This window comes from Rhodnius prolixus, unplaced genomic scaffold (assembly GCF_049639745.1).
Source record: "Rhodnius prolixus isolate KJV_2025 unplaced genomic scaffold, Rpr scaffold_1, whole genome shotgun sequence".
In the NCBI taxonomy this organism is placed as follows: Eukaryota; Metazoa; Arthropoda; class Insecta; order Hemiptera; family Reduviidae; genus Rhodnius; species Rhodnius prolixus.
Genome location: NW_027411581.1, coordinates 55,026,528 through 55,045,644, shown reverse-complemented (window position 1 = coordinate 55,045,644; position 19,117 = coordinate 55,026,528). Strand labels below are relative to the sequence as shown.

At 34.2% G+C, this 19,117-nt stretch overlaps 1 protein-coding gene and 1 non-coding gene across 5 annotated transcripts in view; both read right to left on the bottom strand.

Annotated features, from left to right (window-relative positions):
• The window catches only part of LOC141462363 (rab11 family-interacting protein 4A-like), a 154,393-nt gene that overhangs the window by 101,455 nt on the left and 33,821 nt on the right, over positions 1 to 19,117 (bottom strand). For all 4 annotated transcript variants that reach the window (XM_074144158.1, XM_074144160.1, XM_074144157.1 and 1 more), the window contains exon 3: positions 6,105 to 6,207. In XM_074144158.1, coding sequence (XP_074000259.1) covers positions 6,105 to 6,207 — 103 coding nt within the window. The remainder of the gene's footprint in view (positions 1 to 6,104; positions 6,208 to 19,117) is intronic.
• LOC141446352 (U6 spliceosomal RNA) lies at positions 15,571 to 15,677 on the bottom strand. The gene has a single exon (XR_012453655.1). It is a non-coding gene; the product is annotated as a U6 spliceosomal RNA (small nuclear RNA).

Below are 19,117 nucleotides of genomic sequence, written 5' to 3'. Positions count from 1 at the left end.
TTCAGGGGTCGGCAACCTATTTTAAGTAGAGAGCCATTCTTCTTAAATAATTTTAATAAATCTTACCAAGAGCCGCATGGATGATAGTGTGAACAACTCTATAGATCATTTGTATTCATAAATTATTATTTTATGATATTCAATAACATTTAAATGTTTTATGTATCTATTTTCACATACTGCAAAGTAAATAACAAATAAATTAAAACTGTCCGGTAGGACAGTTGTATAAGGGTTGACCATCAAAAACTGCACGAAAAAGCGTAACGTTGAAAAACACCCAACTTTGACAATTTTTTTCTCTTTTTCTATAAAAGATAAAATTCCCAAATTTTCTTTAAATCTTACTCCAAACCCTCCTTCATAACTGTAATTTTTTTGCAACCACCCAGATCTAATAGGTTTCGAGAAAAAAGTTGCCGAAAATGAGCAAAAACCGCTTTTTCAAAAAATGTTCTTGTTCTTGTTCTTCTTCTTCTTGTTCTTGTTGTTACCTTTTTTGTAAACAACGTAGCGCCCAAACGCGTGAACCGATTTTCATGAATGAGGTGTCATTCGATTCGGAATTTTATGTAGATGTGCCTTTTGGGGGTCTCGACCCTGTACGTCGTATGGGAGAGGAGTTAGCCCCCTTTATGTAAGGCCCCCTCCAAAATTATTATTACTAATTACTCTGTAAATCTTGGCCCGATTTTGATAAAATTTGGTAGGATGATAGGGTTAGGGCTCCCCTACGTAACATTAAAGCGGCGATCAGCTCTTACACTTGTTAAGGGGAAGTATAGGAATTGTTTCAAATTATCGACACGTGAACCGATTTTCATGAATGAAATGTCATTCGAATCGAAATTTTGTACAGATTTGCACTTTAAAAGTCTCGACGCCGTGCCTCATAAGGAGGGGAGTTTGCCCCACCCAAATAAGGCCCTTTCTAAAACTATTATTACCAATATTTCTATAACGCTTAGTCCGATTTTGATAAAATTCAGCTCGAATAAGTGGTTAAAGCTCCTCTACATTGCTGATGCTCTTGCACCTACTAAGAGGAAGTACTGCAATCGTTTAAATTATCAATGAGTGAACCGATTTAAATCAATGAATTGTCATTCGATTAAAAAATCTTCGCCTCTTTGCCTAGAAGTTCTGCAATCGCAGTTTATTTTTCTTACTCCTCTTAAAAGGAAGTAATGAAATCGCAGTTTAATTTTGCTATTCACGCACAAATACCTTCCTATGTTATTCAAAACGCTTTTTCAAGAAAAGTTGTTACTGAGGATGGTTTGGGGGACCTTAACGATAATCATTCTTTAAAAAGATCTCTCTAGTGGTAGTTACGGTTCCGACTTACCATCTTATCAGGTTATAATGATAGAATTGCTTATTCCAAATTTAAAAAATCTGTAAAGCAGATATGTAACTTTGTAAAATAGACAAAAAGGAAAATCTATCCAAAAGGTACAAAAATCTCTTTAACAAAAACTTACAGTTTAAAATGTTAAGTATAAGGGTTGATTAAACGCCAAAAGGTACACAAATCAGCAAGCACTCAAAATTTCATTAATTCTTCATTAATATTTAAGTAATTTTACTGCATTAATATTCATTAATATTTTTTAGAATTTATTAGATGTCACAGACCCTTATGCTGGCCACTTCATTTATAATATTTTTTTGTTATAATTATGATAAATCACACATATGTACATGCATGTTAAAGTAGAAAAAGACAAAGTTAGAGTAGGCTACTGTCTTGAATTCGTCTTACCGAAATATTCGAGAGCACAAATAACACACAGTTACTCCTTAACAAAAACTTACAGTTTTAAAAGTTAAGTATAAGGGTTGATTAAACGCCAAAAGGTACACAAATCAGCAGTTTCCAACATTTCATTAATACTTCATTGATATAATTTAAGTAATTTTACTGCATTAACTTTTCCTTCACATTTTTTAGAATTTATTAGATGTCACAGACCCTTATGCTGGCCATTTTCGTCTACAAAATATTTACTCAAGTAGCACACCATTTAACTTAGATTGACTGTAATATCTATTTATCTATAATAATCAAACTATTAATCACAGGTGAAAAAGAAAACGTTATAAAAAATATAAAAAAAATAAGAGGCTAAAAAATTCATAAACTTTTTTTACATCAATGATTTTATGCATTTATTTTTATTTTTAAATAAAAATCATTGGTTTAAGTTCATTCTTCGATTAAAGTAATTGTTATTTTATGTTGTAGTCAAACGTTTGTAATAATAAGTAATAAATAATCTGGCTTTATCGCAAATAATATAGTTTTCTTCAATTACATTCTCAATCTAGGTGTTCTTCCCACAATGTTATATATATGTAATATAAAATAAAGAAAATAAAGATATGCATATTTTTAGGACAGCTAATTATTCCAGTATTTTACCATAAGTAAAATTAGGGGGACTAAATTAAATTACAATTGAGAAATGAGTAAATATTGTTGAATAATCTACTTGTTATTAAATGTATGTTATTTGTGCTCACGAATATTTCGGTAAGACGAATTTAAGACTGAAATATTGTTTTGAATCCTCCGTGATTGAAATTTAAAAAGTGGCCGACTCTAACTTTGTTTTTTTCTACTTTAACATGCATGTATATGTGACTACTCCGAATAATTCATCACTCATTTTATCATAATTATAATAAAAAAATATTATGAATGAACTGGCCAGCATAAGGGTCTGTGACATCTAATAAATTCTAAAAAATGTGAAGGAAAAGTTAATGCAGTAAAATTACTTAAATTATATCAATGAAGTATTAATGAAATGTTGGGAACTGCTGATTTGTGTACCTTTTGGCGTTTAGTCAACCCTTATACTTAACTTTTAAAACTGTAAGTTTTTGTTAAGGAGATTTTTGTACCTTTTGGATAGATTTTCCTTTTTGTCTATTTGCAAAGTTACGTCTGCTTTACAGATTTTTTAAAATTTGGAATAAGCTATTCTATCATTATAACCTGATAAGGTGTTAAATCGGAACCGTAACTACCACTGGAGAGATCTTTTTAAAGAATGATTATAGTTGCGGTCCCCAAACCATCCTCAATAACCATTTTTTTGAGAAAGCGTTTTGAATAAAATAGGAAGGTATTTGTACGTAAATAGCAAAATTAAACTGCGATTTCAGTACTTCCTTTTAAGAGGAGCAAGAAAAATAAACTGCGATTACAGTACTTCTCCTTAAAAGGCAAAGATTTTGAATCGAACGACAATTCATTGATGTAAATCGGTTCACTGATTGATAATTTTAACGATTGCAGTACTTCCTCTTAGTAGGTGTAAGAGCATGATGGCACTTCACAGCCACGTAGAGGAGCTTTAACCACTTATTTGAGCTAAATTTTATCAAAATCGGACTAAGCTTTGTAGAAATATTGGTAATAATAGTTTTAGAAAGGGCCTTATTTGGGTGGGGCGAACTCCCCTCCTTATGAGGCATAGCGTCGAGACTTTTAAAGTACAAATCTGTACAAAATTTCGATTCGAATGACACTTCATTCATGAAAATCGGTTCACGTGTCGATAATTTGAAACGACTGCTATACTTCCCCTTAACAAGTGTAAGAGCAGATCGTCGCTTTATTGTTACGTAGGGGAGCCCTAACCCTATCATCCTACCAAATTTTATCAAAATCGGGCCAAGATTTACAGAGTAATTAGTAATAATAATTTTGGAGGGGGCCTTACATAAAGGGGGCTAACTCCTCTCCCATTAGATGTACAGCGTGGAGACCCCCAAAAGGCACATCTACATAAAATTCCGAATCGAATGACACCTCATTCATGAAAATCGGTTCACGCGTTTAGGCGCTACGTTGTTTACAAAAAAGGTAACAAGAAGAACAAGAAGAACAACAACAACAACAACAACAACAAGAACAAGAACATTTTTTGAAAAAGCCGTTTTTGCTCATTTTCGGCAACTTTTTTCTCGAAACCTATTAGATCTGGGTGGTTGCAAAAAAATTACAGTTATAAAGGAGGATTTGCCCTATATTATAAAGAAAATTTGGGAATTTTATCTTTTATAGAAAAATAGAAAAAAATTGTCAAAGTTGGGTGTTTTTCAACGTTACACTTTTTCGTGCAGTTTTTGATGGTCAACCCTTATACAACTGTCCTACCGGACAGTTTTAATAACAAGTAGATTATTCAACAACAATTATTGATTTCTCTATTTTAATTTAATTTTACTTATAGTAAAATACTGGAATAATTAGCTGTCCTAAAAATATACATATCTTATTTACTTTATTTTACATATTACATTTTTTTTTATAAAAAAAAGTTTTGAATTTTTTAGCCTCATAATTTTTTTTTTATTTTTTATAACGTTTTTCTTTTTAACCTGTATTTAATAGTTTGATTATTATAAATAACTAGATATTACAGTCAATCTACAGAGCTACTTGAACAAATATTTTGTAGACGAAAATGGCCAGCATAAGGGTCTGTGACATCTAATAAATTCTAAAAAATATTAATGAATATTAATGCAGTAAAATTACTTAAATATTAATGAAGAATTAATGAAATTTTGAGTGCTTGCTGATTTGTGTACCTTTTGGCGTTTAATCAACCCTTATACTTAACATTTTAAACTGTAAGTTTTTGTTAAAGTAATAACTAAACCTGTGTTTGAATGAAAATGGTGGCAGTCCTATATATTACGTACTGTATTTTAATATAATTCTATTCAATTTCAAACCAAATCTCAATTTAAAATTCTTTTTGAAAAAATATCTTTACTTTAATAAATGAAATTTTCATTTGTTTCAAAAAAGTTGAAGTAAACTTACAATTTATTTTGGACAGGCTGAAGAGCCACAAAATTTAGATAAAAGAGCCGCATGCGGCTCGCGAGCCGCGGGTTGCCGACCCGAGTTTTAATGAAGGTTACCGAATACAAACAGTGAATGTTTCAAGACTGTAGCTTTAGTCCTTCTAGTACGCGCAATTCTTTCACATGTATGTTAGATTTAAAGGCTTGTAGAAGAGGGAAATGCGGGTATATTGTCGAGTGAGTAAATTGACGGTAATGTATAAACTATAGATTCTCAAAATATCGAGATAACGTTTGTACTCAACATCAAAATAGAAAGAGAAAGAGATGACAGTCAACGATGTTTGCTTCTTCAATTTTTTTTTTTTTAATTAAGAAGCATCAAGATCTAAAGGTAATGGCACCCGGAGTCTTTTTCATTGTACTGGCAGTCTCCGAAAAGTGTTCTCACATTACACATCAAACTGGGAGTGAGCTGCAAGAAGCTTAAGGAGTGAGCCTTAAGTCTAATCAAACAGGCAGGACTGGCAGATTGTTCTAATAGACAATAGACTATTCAGGAAATGCAGGAATTCTAGGATACCCTCATTGAATGTAATCTCAGGAGCTTCTAGGAAGATGGCAGAAGACGAACCCGAATCTCCGTGAAAGTTCAAAAACAGCAAATAACTTTTAATTGAAATTAAACTTTTTTTAAACAAAAATTAAAACGCGTCAACATGTGAAGCCACTGGCGGCGCCGCTTCAACGTTCACAATGCACTCTTTTCATATTAAAAACTAAAAATTGATTAGAATTAATGATAATGCTGATATAACTAAAGTAACTAATTTGATGTTATTAATGAGAATAAAATTTAGAGCTGAAAGACTTCTTCGTGGAAAGGTAAGATTTACAGTAAGGTAGAAACATAAATATAGATAACAGCATTAAAGTAATAAATCTACAGTATATTTTAGTTGTGACTGAAGATATGGCCAGTTTTTATCACATTCTTCACATAATTTAAACGATACACCATTTAAGATTTAGGCACTAAAATTAGAATGTAATATTTTAGACTTATGAATAGATATTAATTATGGCTAATATTATATGGCAAATATATCTGATGTTTGGCCGGATCAAAACAAAATATTCTTAATTCTTATTACATTTTTGCGCAAAATTATTATTTTTTTTATAGACTATTGGTAGGTATTCGATAGTATGTAAATGTATTAAAGAAACTACGTTTAAATAAAATGGAAAAATGAAAATAATACTTTACTTACCTGAATCTTTGAGTATTGAATTGATGGCATTACAGAATTCATGGTAGGAGATAAACCCGCGACCTCTACCGTCTAAACGGCTAACTAACTTGTCTGCTTCAGCCTGCCAACAGATCGCACTAGTGTTCACTTTTGTGTATTAAAATAGGACAATTAACAAAATAAGTTCATTCTACTTTATTTAATATTTTATGTTATTTAGTATATTTTTTTTTTCTTATCTTACTCCTCTTAAAAAAAATAAAAGAAAATGATAAATAAGTTGTGTTTATTACTTTTATTTTTGAACAATCTCAATACTTAACAATTCTATTTCCTTAAAGGAATTGCATACAAGCACAAGCCCTAAAGTAAGTACCTAGGTCGAAACCCTAACCACTTTCTATTTTCATTTAACCCAAATTCACTTCTTGCCCAAACTAGGAAAGTGTAATGTTTTTTTGCTTTTTAATTTATGCTATATTGTAGCCAATAGCACCAGCAAAGCTGTTATCTGATACCTAAATAATATGTACACATGTATATATTTTTTTTAAAAAATTACATATATATACAGAAATTGGCATTGGAAGCGAGGACAGAGACCATCTTCTAATAGTAATTGCTAATTTACTGATTTTTGTTTCATTATTACACTTTTATTGAATACATTATTCCATTAATCTTCGTTTAAACGTTTTTCTACGAGTTTAAGTTAAAGTCATAAAACTTACTAATAATATTGACAAATTCTTCATCCGCAAATTCTTCTGTTTTGCAGCTTGAATTTTTTTCTTTTTGAGGGAAGGAGTTACGCTTAACTTTGTAAAATATTTGTAAGAGGCAATATATAGGTTTTATCTTATTGTATAATATCTCTTAGCATCAAATATGTATCACAAATGTAGAACCTTCAGAATTGTAGGAAGGAGAAAATCGTTTGTGAGTTCACACTAGTGATGGGCTATTAGAGCGGACTCGTTCCACTGGAACGAGTCCGATGGTGGAACGAGTTGATTCAAATCCCTATTTTAAAAAAAAGTGATTCCGCCCCGCCCCAAAAAATTGAGGCAAATTAAAATGAAAATAATTAATACTGTAGTCGTTTACACTAAAATAAAACTCACTTAAGGCTACTATGTAGAAGTTCACTGACACATTCCAACTTGTAAGAGGAATCCACACCAAAATACAAAATCTGGCGAGCTTAAATACTGATGCTTGAAGAATAAAATAAGTTCCAAGGTTTTTTTAGAATATCGATTCTAAAATAATATTCATTTTATTATTTTGTTAATTTCTAAACAAAAGTAGGGGTCGATCTAAGACAGGGAGTCGAAGGAAAAATAATTTCGTACCCAATATAGCGAACCTTGCAAAGAAACACCAGGCACACCCATCTCATTAATTAAAAAGCAATGCTGTAGTTACTTTACTTATTATTTAATATTTTATTTTACATATAGAAAATGCTGTGTGCTTAATCTTTAACTTAGCGGCTGGACGCTCTTTCTCTTATCTTCATTGGCGAAAGTTAAATCGTGTACATGTTATTACGACGATCAAAGTAATACTGAGCTAAAAAATAGTATTACCTAACTGGTTTACTTACTGCTGTATCCCTCCCACTCTATCACCTACTTCACAAACATTCGTCGATTGGAAATGGGTTGTAGTTTAATATTCGTTTCATTTGAAAACAAAAAACATTATAACGCTTTCTCAAGATGTTTTTAATTTTTAAAAATTTGTTTTTGTCCATTACTCTTATAATATACGAAGAATTTCGAATAAAATATAATATACAAACACAGAATGATCTAGAGTGCAGGTGGAGTCAGTCGGCGTTGTCATGGTGATGGAACCGTTTAACGACTCCGGCCCAACACCAGCAATTTCATTGGTTAAATCCACTGGAATTGGTGGAGTCAAATCCGGAGTGATTTAAATCCTTTTGAAACCGGACTCGTTCCATTTTTTCGTTCACTGAATCTAGCCAATAGAAAATGCTGGAGCTGGAACCGGAGTCGTTAAACGGTTCCATCACCATGACAACGCCGACTGACTCCACCTGCATTCTAGATCATTTGTGTTTGTATATTATATTTTATTTAAAATTCTTCGTATTTTACAAGAGTAATGGACAAAAACAAATTTTTAAAACTTAAAAACATCTTGAGAAAGCGTTATAATGTTTTTTGTTTTCAAATGAAACAAATATTTAACTAAAACCTACTTCCAATCGACGAATGTTTGTGAAATAGGTGATAGAGTGGGAGGGATACAGCAGTAAGTAAAGCAGTTAGGTAATACTATTTTTTAGCTCAGTATTACTTTGATCGTCGTCATGACATGTACACGATTTAACTTTCGCCAATGAAGATAAGAGAAAGAGCGTCCAGCCGCTAAGTTAAAGATTTGGCACACAGCTTTTTCTTTTTGTAAAATAATAAGATATTTTAAAAGCTTGATATTAATTCATAGTAAATAAATATTTCTTTCTTTATGAGTAATTATCATTTTGTTTGAAGGGTTATAATTTTTTTTTATGGGAATAATTTCCTACCCATTTGCGTTTTTCTTCTTGAATCAAGTTAACTCCGGTGGTCAAGCTAGATAACGACAAAACTGCAGTTGCTTTAATTTTTATATTTGACTAGCCTATTTTTGTTAATATTTGGTTACGTTGTTAATTTTATATTTATCAGATCAATTGGGAATTAGGGAACTACTTAATGTGTGTTAAAGAAATATAGTTTTGTTATTAACTGGAAAAGCTAACTTTTAATTATTTATTTAATTACAATGCGTGACATTTGTACTAATGCATAGGGTAAGTACAGACTGGAATCAGTGAACGAGTTGTTGGAATCGATTCCAACCCTGGAACTGATTCAAATCCAACGACTCCAAACGCGGACTCGTTCTGCCCATCACTAGTTCACACCACTCACAATACACCTTATTTAGGCCAATGTTACTTAATAATTCTAATAATTTTAAATAAATAATGAATATCTTACAGTTTTTTGCAACACTTTTATTGTATTGTAAATAAGCCGCAAGGATCTGACTGTAACACATCACAAGGTATGTAACCTTCCACAACATGGATATTAGTAGCAGAGGCCACTGTTATGTGTGTTAGTCATCTGTTAAGAACTAAAAATATTATGTTTCGCTGTGCCGATTAGATATTCTGTGAGTCATAATTTTCAATAAATAATTATACAGTCTCTGCAAATGTTTCTTGTAGGCAGTTTAAACTTAAAATAGCTTTACACTAGTAACATTTCTCCTCAGAAATTATTAGCTATTGAGAAATCAATGTTAAAAATAATTAATAATTTTTATGGGCTTTTAACTGTTTACAGATATTATGAACGTTATTATTAAATATGTTAAACTTTTGAAATTGAAATGCTTGTTTTGAGGGTAACCAAACAGAAAAGTTTTTTACCACATGATAAGTACATGTAAACAGAAATAACTGAAACCAAAAATACTTAAAGGAAACTGAAACATATTGCAATTAGTTATGACGAAAGCATAGGGTTCAACAATCTCATCCGGAACTGTCTGTCGCTTCACTGAACGGATGTTTCAGTTATTTGAAATTTTGTCAAATTTAGCTCCTACGATTTTCTCATGTAGTTCATTTTTTTTTTTTTTTTGCCACTACAATGGCATAATTTACGGTTCTAACACTTTTTTTTGGATTAAGGTGGTTTTATGTGTGCAGCTGTAGTGCCAAGTTGGGAGACAATTTCTCTCGCTGAAACTCCAACTTTGTAGTAAGGATTTCTTACTTAACCAATTATCTTTCAAGTTGGTGTGTATATTACATCTGTAGAACTACGTCATTATAAATAATTAGTCTAAGAGGATTCTATGGGAGGAGTTATGTAAATGAGGAGGCTACCCAGTAGAGCATTTCTATTATAGTACAGTTTTAATAGCTATGTCTTATTAAAAAGAAATAGGTTTACTGAAAGTCAGAATTTGAATAAAGTCAGCGAAACTATCCAGCACAGCTGAATTAACCACTTTTTTGAAAATGTACGAGAAAGAGAAAGTCATCACTCCAGATCTTTTTTAAAACATCAGTAATAATGTAATTTAAAAATACATTAATAAGCCCAAGCGAACTGTTGAAAGTTTTTTTATTAATGATGATTGAAAGTCTGAACCGTTCAGGAAAACAACAAATGTGCGTGCGACGTCGATTAAAATCAACAATATTTTGATTAACATTACAAAAAAACAAAACAAAAACAAAAAATAAACAGAAAAAAAAAGCTGTTCAGAAAGTGTGGTTACTTCCTTGTTGAATGTTTAGACTTAATATGAGAAAGATATTTATTGTTTTTAAAAATAATAATTAAATGCCCAGTGGGAATTATAATAATACATTAACAATAATACAAAGCACAAACAAAAACATAACACATGTTAATTTCAGTGGAAAGTGTATAATTAAATAATCATTAAAGGCTTTTAAGTGCAACAATTCACGCACAAGCGCGCTATCTAGGAGTCACTTGATATTGTAAAGTTTTTCCCAAACAAACTTTACTTACACAACTAATGCCTGCCACTAGTTATTAAATATTATGTGGGTTTGATTAAATAATAAAACTCGCTAAAGTTTGTAAGTAATAACCTGATTTATTAACACGTTAACATTACTCACATTAACATTTACAAGCAACTAACGCTATTCATTACAGTCACCATTTACAACAGTCACAACAGTTTACTGTTACTTACTCACTTCGTAACGCCACAAAACTGTTCCACGACTGACCCCTGGTCCGCACTGCACCGAATTGCACTAGTCTCAGCTACACTAACACCGCTCTACTCATCAACTGACTAATTGCCCAACTAGCTACCACTGAAGCACTCCGCAACACTGACTCTCCAAGACTAACTCATAAACTTGACTAATAACTATAAACTCTAATAACTCCTTAAAACTTGCTTAAAAACTCGATTGAAACTGACTTCTCCAGCGGTGTCTGCCTCCTTTTAACTGCGTGCCTCCCTCCAACTGGGACTGCCCTCCTCCAACTCTCTGAGCCTAAGTTTCCACGCCCTCTTGACGTTCATTGGCTGGAGAAAACATACTGCCACCACCTCAGCTGTGAGCCGCCTCCTCCCATTCTCTGTCTCTCTCCAACTCCGTCTGTCTCACTCTCACCTGTCAATCACTGGCTGGGAAACACATATGCCACCACCCCAACTGAGGCCTTTCTCTTAGCTGGCTTTTACACAGGTCACTAACTCCTTGAACAATCTAGGCCTTTCTTTTCTGCCACAAGTAGATACCGCCCCTTTTGTCTACACAGTGGTGGCCTGTTACCGGCTTTAGTCGCTTAACCCCTAGAACAATCTAGGCCTTTCTTTTCTGCCACAAGTAGATACCGCCCTTTTGTTCACACAGTAATGGCCTGTTACCGACTTTGGTCGCTCAACCCCTAGAACAATCTAGGCCTTTCTTCTCTGCCCAGGTCAACTTCGTTACACTGCCCCCCTCTTAGAACTGTTCGTCCCGAACAGAAGTCTCCTTCGTGACGTGCGGCAGCAATTGGTCCAAGTGCACCACCTTCATCTTGGATCTGGGCGTAGGTTGGATCTCGAACACCAGGTCGTTGAGCAGTGAGACAGTGGTGTAAGATCCTACCCAGCAACTTAGGAGGTTTTCCCTTTTTGCGGACACGCTTGTACGACCACACTTTCTCACCTCTCTGGAAAGTTCTTCCAATGACCCGCCTGTCACACGATGTCCTCGTCCGGTCGCTGTCCAGTCTCCTCCTGCCGCGCACCCCTCCACGTACAGCTCTCAACTTACGGCGAAGTTTCGCAGCACAGCTATCCACGTCCGTCTCTTCAGCTTCCAGGCTGCCAAATGCAAGGTCACCGGTTAGTCGACGCTCTCTGCCAAGCACAACGCTAGCAAGCATTCGCTTTGTGGTCTCTTGAGCTGCCGATTGGTACACCATCATTATGGGAGGTGTATGTTTATCCCAAATCTCCTGATGATCTTTCTTCAAAGTCCTCTGATGGCCTCCTAGGGTCCTGTAGCTTCGCTCCCCCATGCCGTCAGAGTGAGGGTGTGGCGGCGTCGACCTTGTCCTCCTGACGCCGAGGATCTTGTAGACCTTCGTTGCTGCAGCTGCCGTTGACGCGTCCTGATCTGCCAAGACGTGTGCCTCTGCCCACTTACTGACGTGGTCCATCGCAACCAGATTGCAGCGCATTCTTCTTCTGTAATCAGGAGAAGGTCCTGCCATATCGCTGGCTATCCTTTTGAGCGGTAACCCAATCTTGTCCTGCCTCAGGGCGCCATTGGTTTCTCGGCTGGTTCCCTTTCTCGCTACCCACTCGGTGCACCGACTAGCCCAGTCTACACCGTTCTCGTGGTAGCCTACCAAAGAGAACCGCCGCCTCTGCTTGGCCCTTGCCCTCTTCACTGCAAACTGGATCCCGGTGTTACCTCTGTGGATGTCCGATAGCCCTTCTTCCCTTTTCGATCCTGGCAGGAGTACTTTATCTCCCTCTTCTTTCCTCGCTGTCCTCGCTTCAAGGCTCTCTTCCACAACTGGTATAACAAAAGTTCCCTTACCTTGCTCTTTCTCTTCCTGTCCGCTGCAATTTTCTATGCTTTCTTCTTCCCTTGCAGCTTCCTGAACTTCTACACAGCTACGTCTCCCTTTATCCTGGTCACCTTTTAAGTCTGACCTGCTGTCTGTATCATCCTGGCTGCCTTCGTCTTCTTCTTGGATGTTGTTTGTTTCTGTTACGCCCTCAATTTCTTCTGGCATCTCGTTTACTTCCCTTTTTATTTTCCTTATTATTTCTTCTTTCATCTCAATTTGGCCTTTTCTAATGTTTTTCACTTTTTCTATCATCTCTAACTGGCCCTGCTTCAGGTTTTCATTCATCTCCTTCATCAGTGCTATTAACTCCTCCATGCTGGGCATCTTAGTACTCACGGGCATATAATACTCGTCAGTTCTCTACAACTTTCCGGCAATTCACCCGAACTAATAAAATCAGCACTTACTCGTCTAGCGGTTTTACTATATCCCACTTCTGACACCAATGTAAAGTTTTTCCCAAACAAACTTTACTTACACAACTAATGCCTGCCACTAGTTATTAAATATTATGTGGGTTTGATTAAATAATAAAACTCGCTAAAGTTTGTAAGTAATAACCTGATTTATTAACACGTTAACATTACTCACATTAACATTTACAAGCAACTAACGCTATTCATTACAGTCACCATTTACAACAGTCACAACAGTTTACTGTTACTTACTCACTTCGTAACGCCACAAAACTGTTCCACGACTGACCCCTGGTCCGCACTGCACCGAATTGCACTAGTCTCAGCTACACTAACACCGCTCTACTCATCAACTGACTAATTGCCCAACTAGCTACCACTGAAGCACTCCGCAACACTGACTCTCCAAGACTAACTCATAAACTTGACTAATAACTATAAACTCTAATAACTCCTTAAAACTTGCTTAAAAACTCGATTGAAACTGACTTCTCCAGCGGTGTCTGCCTCCTTTTAACTGCGTGCCTCCCTCCAACTGGGACTGCCCTCCTCCAACTCTCTGAGCCTAAGTTTCCACGCCCTCTTGACGTTCATTGGCTGGAGAAAACATACTGCCACCACCTCAGCTGTGAGCCGCCTCCTCCCATTCTCTGTCTCTCTCCAACTCCGTCTGTCTCACTCTCACCTGTCAATCACTGGCTGGGAAACACATATGCCACCACCCCAACTGAGGCCTTTCTCTTAGCTGGCTTTTACACAGGTCACTAACTCCTTGAACAATCTAGGCCTTTCTTTTCTGCCACAAGTAGATACCGCCCCTTTTGTCTACACAGTGGTGGCCTGTTACCGGCTTTAGTCGCTTAACCCCTAGAACAATCTAGGCCTTTCTTTTCTGCCACAAGTAGATACCGCCCTTTTGTTCACACAGTAATGGCCTGTTACCGACTTTGGTCGCTCAACCCCTAGAACAATCTAGGCCTTTCTTCTCTGCCCAGGTCAACTTCGTTACAATATATTGTTGTAGAGATTCCTTATCTTGTCACACAATTCTAGGGCAGCACTTAGTGAAAGTAAAGGTATCTGTCTGTCTCTACTTCAGTTATAGTTCTAGTTCTTGGTAATCATAATGAACTGGCTTATTAATAAGGTATGGTATAAATAGGTGTAAATATTAGAGGCAACCAATGGTGTATTAGGGTTAATGGACACGTAGTCGATGCGTCATAGAAAACATATATATATTTATACAATGTCTTGAAATTCATGGTTATAGATATCAAGTGTAAGATAAAAGAACGCACTCTTTTACGAAATAAAAATCTTTATGAAGACCCATACACTTAATGGCATATTAGTGATCTGATGACATACTTAGTAGTACAATAGTGATTACGACCAAACATATCCGAATCAGAATGGTTACCACAACTCCTTTCCATGAATCGAATTTTCTGGGAAAAATATTTAAAAATAAAAATTGTAAACCTAAATCAATTCAATGAGAATAAATCGTTCAAAGAAGCCATTTCCAAGAAAATCTTAAGAATACCTTTCTACTAAGTTTCTGCTGGGTACAAATAGGATCGATCCTTAAGGAAATATAAATTTCGAAATTATTAATTTATTTTTTTGAGAAAAAGAGCTGACATTCAGATACATATACAGACATACGGACGCTTTAAAACCACTAAAATAAAATAAGTTTAAATATAAACCACTTTTTTTTATCGATTTCAAGACTTCGAAAATGTATTTCTGTAATTACCTTAATAAAATATATTTTCACACGGCTGCAATATTTACTCTTAACAGAAAAAGAAGTGCATAACTTTATTTACGTTTCTCAGATAATGGGTCCTATATATTGTATAATAAACCAGAATGATCTTTAACTCTAAATGTACATTTTCATCAAGATGTTATAATGTGAATTCCGAAAACATAATTATATAGTAAACAATAATTCTTTATAAAGATATTACGTTTGCCAATAATATTTATGTCCTAATTGTAATATGTATTAATTATAAATATTGTATATAGTTATAATTGTAACTAGTATTATTATGATTATTATTGATAACTTGCTTATAATACAATTGTAGCAAGGGGTTGACCCGATCATTAACTAAATGTAACTTTATTTAGTTAATAATTATTTTTAGTTATTATAAACCATTAATAATTAATATCCACTTCATTTTAATATATATTTAATTCATTTATTCATTTTATATAACATCTGAAGAAAAAAAAAAATTATTACTAAGGGTTGATTCGAACCTACGATGCAGGGCAAACTCTCTAAATCACCCTTTTGAACCTATTTCTTTTTAAAAATCTCATATTCTATTCACTTTCATTCTTCGAAATCTTTTTTAAAATAAAATATAGATCTAAGCGGACAAAAAAAATGTGGAACGCTTCACGATTTTGCGTGTCATCCTTGCGCAGGGGCCATGCTAATCTTCTCTGTATCGTTCCAATTTTAGTATATGTACCGCCGAAGCGAGTACAACTACAGGAAACTTTTTCTGGGTTATATAGTTATGTTTAGTCACATCAGTATAAAATAATATTTTTTATTGTTTTTATGGCAAATTTAGGGATTTTGTAATTTAAAAAAACTAATCTAAACTTGTGTGAGATTCTAATATTAAATTTTAGAGCTTGCTATACAAAATAAATTACGCTAAATAGGAAAATGAAAGAAGAATTAACTAACTTACAGTGCAGAGAGAAATCCAATGGACGCCATCTGTAATGAACACACTCACACGACTTACTTCTACAATTCTTATTGATGTAAATTTATCGGTTTTTCAGGCACGGAATTTGCAATAAATATTAATACCAAAAATATTACGCAGGCGAGGAAGCCTGAGAATATAACCAGTGGTAACTAAATTTTAACTTGTACTATATACTATAGACCAACACAAACATAACTAACAGCTTTTTTGTGAAGAGAACAGAGAATTTTGTGCGAACAATCACATGACTTCCTAATTGCAAATATTACAATTGAATTGCTAATTTTTATTTATCATTCAATCCTGTTGGAATTTCTGTTTTTTAGGCTGACTGACTGTGGTTAATTATACTGTTTTTCATATAGTGGTGGCACTTGCAGGAAGTATATTTTTAAGGAAGTTTTGATTAAAACGTTAAAAACGGATAAAATCAACATGATTTTGATTAAGCCTATGTTTTTTGAGAACAAAGATAGATAGATAAGAGATAAGATATCTGTTAAGTTTTTAAAACACAAAATTTTACAGCCAGAAATAATCATCTGAGAGAAGAAACATCTCTTAAAATCTTACAAAAAAACTCAATTAAAATTGTATAATGAGTTTTTAGATTACATTCAGAACACGTGGCGCGGGTCTTGTCCTGAAAGACTGCTATCAAATAGCTTATCGGAACTCCCCTCCTGATTGTCTAATAGGTAAAGCTAACCCTTACTTCAAGGTCTAGAGATTTATTAACTAGTCACTTTTGCAACATGATCTCCTCTGACCTCATCGTCTTTAACTTCTCATACTGCAACCCAGCGGATATAACGTAGTCAAACTGGTTAAGAGAGAAACGTTTTCTTCTCTTTGTGACACATTCTTTACAGAGACTTGAGTTAATCGATACATCTTGTATTCAGCTGTTAGCACTCAAAGAGAGTATCAAATGAAAGTGTTTAGTATTTAGGAACATATAAGTTTAGAATAAATTGAAATCTTTTTTTCAGAAAAATCGCGAAATACTGAAAACTATCTCCTCAGTAAAGGTAAGACATTATTTTGTTCATTATTTTTGGTGGCTGATTCATAGTTTCAATAGGATGAAAAAATAATTGCCATTTCAGTCGTGATACATTTATTCTGCCAAGCTTTCGACCTAGCGGACTAGGTCATCTTCAGGGCTGTGGAACATATTAATTTACAGATTGTTAACAATGATTCTATTAAAATGAATATGTATAATGTAACGAAATTTACAAAAATTATTTACCTAGTTTAGAAAGTAATACTATTACATTTCAGGGTTGGTGTGTCTTCTGTCTTGTCTGTTCATGGACTAAGTGTGATCGGTCTGTGTGTGATATGTGTTAGGTTGTGTGGAAGTCAGTGTTGCCAATTGTCAAGTATTTTGTAGTAAGTTTGCGTATATGTTGTTTAAATTGTTCGTGTCTGTTTTGAAATTTAAACTGTTTTTTGTCTTAGATATGTATATCATTTCCAGCACTTTCCTTTTTTGTGTGTTGGTTTCTGATTTAAGTATCTTTGTGTTTGGGAAATCGAAACATCACAGTATTTAAAAAAAAAAGACTGCACCAACACTCTTACGACACAAAACTAAAAAAGAACAGCACAGCACTTTCCTTACACAGCACAGAAAATCATCACACTTTCGATTGAAATGGCAATTATTTTTTCATCCTTGTACGCCATTTTGTTGACGGAGTCGGGCCAAAACTTTAGTTTCGGAAAGACTAGTACCAAAATGAAATAACAAGTTGAGTTTACTACCACTTTTCATGTTCAAATATTCAATTAAAAACCCACAAACAGATCGTATACAGAGGATCAAAAAAAAGGAGAAAAACATTTGCAAAAACCAAATTACGCAAATTTGACTCAGGTACAGTTTATTTAATTTGTCGTACTGCAATAGGAAGTAAGAAATAAATACTTAAAAAAAATAAAATCACTTTCAAAAATAGAAAAATACGTTTTTTTTTAAAAAAAAAAAAAACTGTGAAGAAGCTAGAAAAGAATAAGAAAAAAAAAAAAAAACCTGGTTCCGGAAGTTGGTTAACAAAGTCACGTGGTCTGACTGATTTCCGGCCAAACAACTTATCCTAACTGTACACCCACTTTAGAAAATACGTGCCCAGCCTACCTGATCTTATAGAAAAGCGTATATCTTGTGTATGTACGCGTATTTTCCTATAGTTTTCTGTTATCTACATGCGACATTTCAGTTTTATTTTTGATTTTTTGCAATTGAAGGCATTCTATAAGAATGTGTACGTACGATGTATCAGCAATAGAATCTGTCAAGGGGGGAGGTGGTATTTACTTTCTCTGCCTCCTAGTAAATGGGAGTATTGTGGTCGTGACTATTACGAAAATGTATGTATTAAGATTCCACGGAAATGACGTTTAGTGGCCCCATGAGTTCTAAAAACTATTTCTTAGAAATTAGTAATAACTAGGGAACGGATTCGTATGTATTTACATATTTTTTTCTAGGCAATTGTAAATTGCAACGTCTGTAAGACGTTTTTCAACTAGAAGTATTCATACTGACACTTTTTAAGCCGTTTGAGTCTACTTTTATTTCACATATTTCCACATATTTGGATGTTATCGCATATTTATACATATTTGATTAAAATAAATAAATATTTCTACATATTTAATCAAAATATGTACAATTTTTTCATATTTTTCATTTTGGGCATATTTTCATAATTGGGAGGTGGTTGACAGGAACTGTGAACCACAGACTGTAGGGCTGTGAATCACAGTGGGTACAATGGTTATTGTAATTTACACAGAATGCTGCTAAACAGTGACGGGCACTTGTTAGTTCTTTGAAGTTGTCTGACGTTGTCTGTTCTTTCAGCTCGTTCGTTGAAGTGTCCAATTCATTTCGTTCAGGTCACTTAGTGTATTCTTTTTTGGGTGAAATGCCACGAACATCGGCCTCAAACAAACAACTGGTTGCTCAGCATTACAGTATTAACAGTAAACAGCTCAGAATTACTATGAAAACTACAATAAAATCAAGAAAGTCCTTTCACATCTCGAAGACGAAGCAGTAGCGATAAATACAGCCAAGTCTTTATTCGAGAAACCTAATTTAAGGAACGACCTTGCATTCATTTCTGACAATTGCGTATTTCTTGCACAAGCCATTACCCAACTTGAGTCCCAAAATGTTCGACTGACAG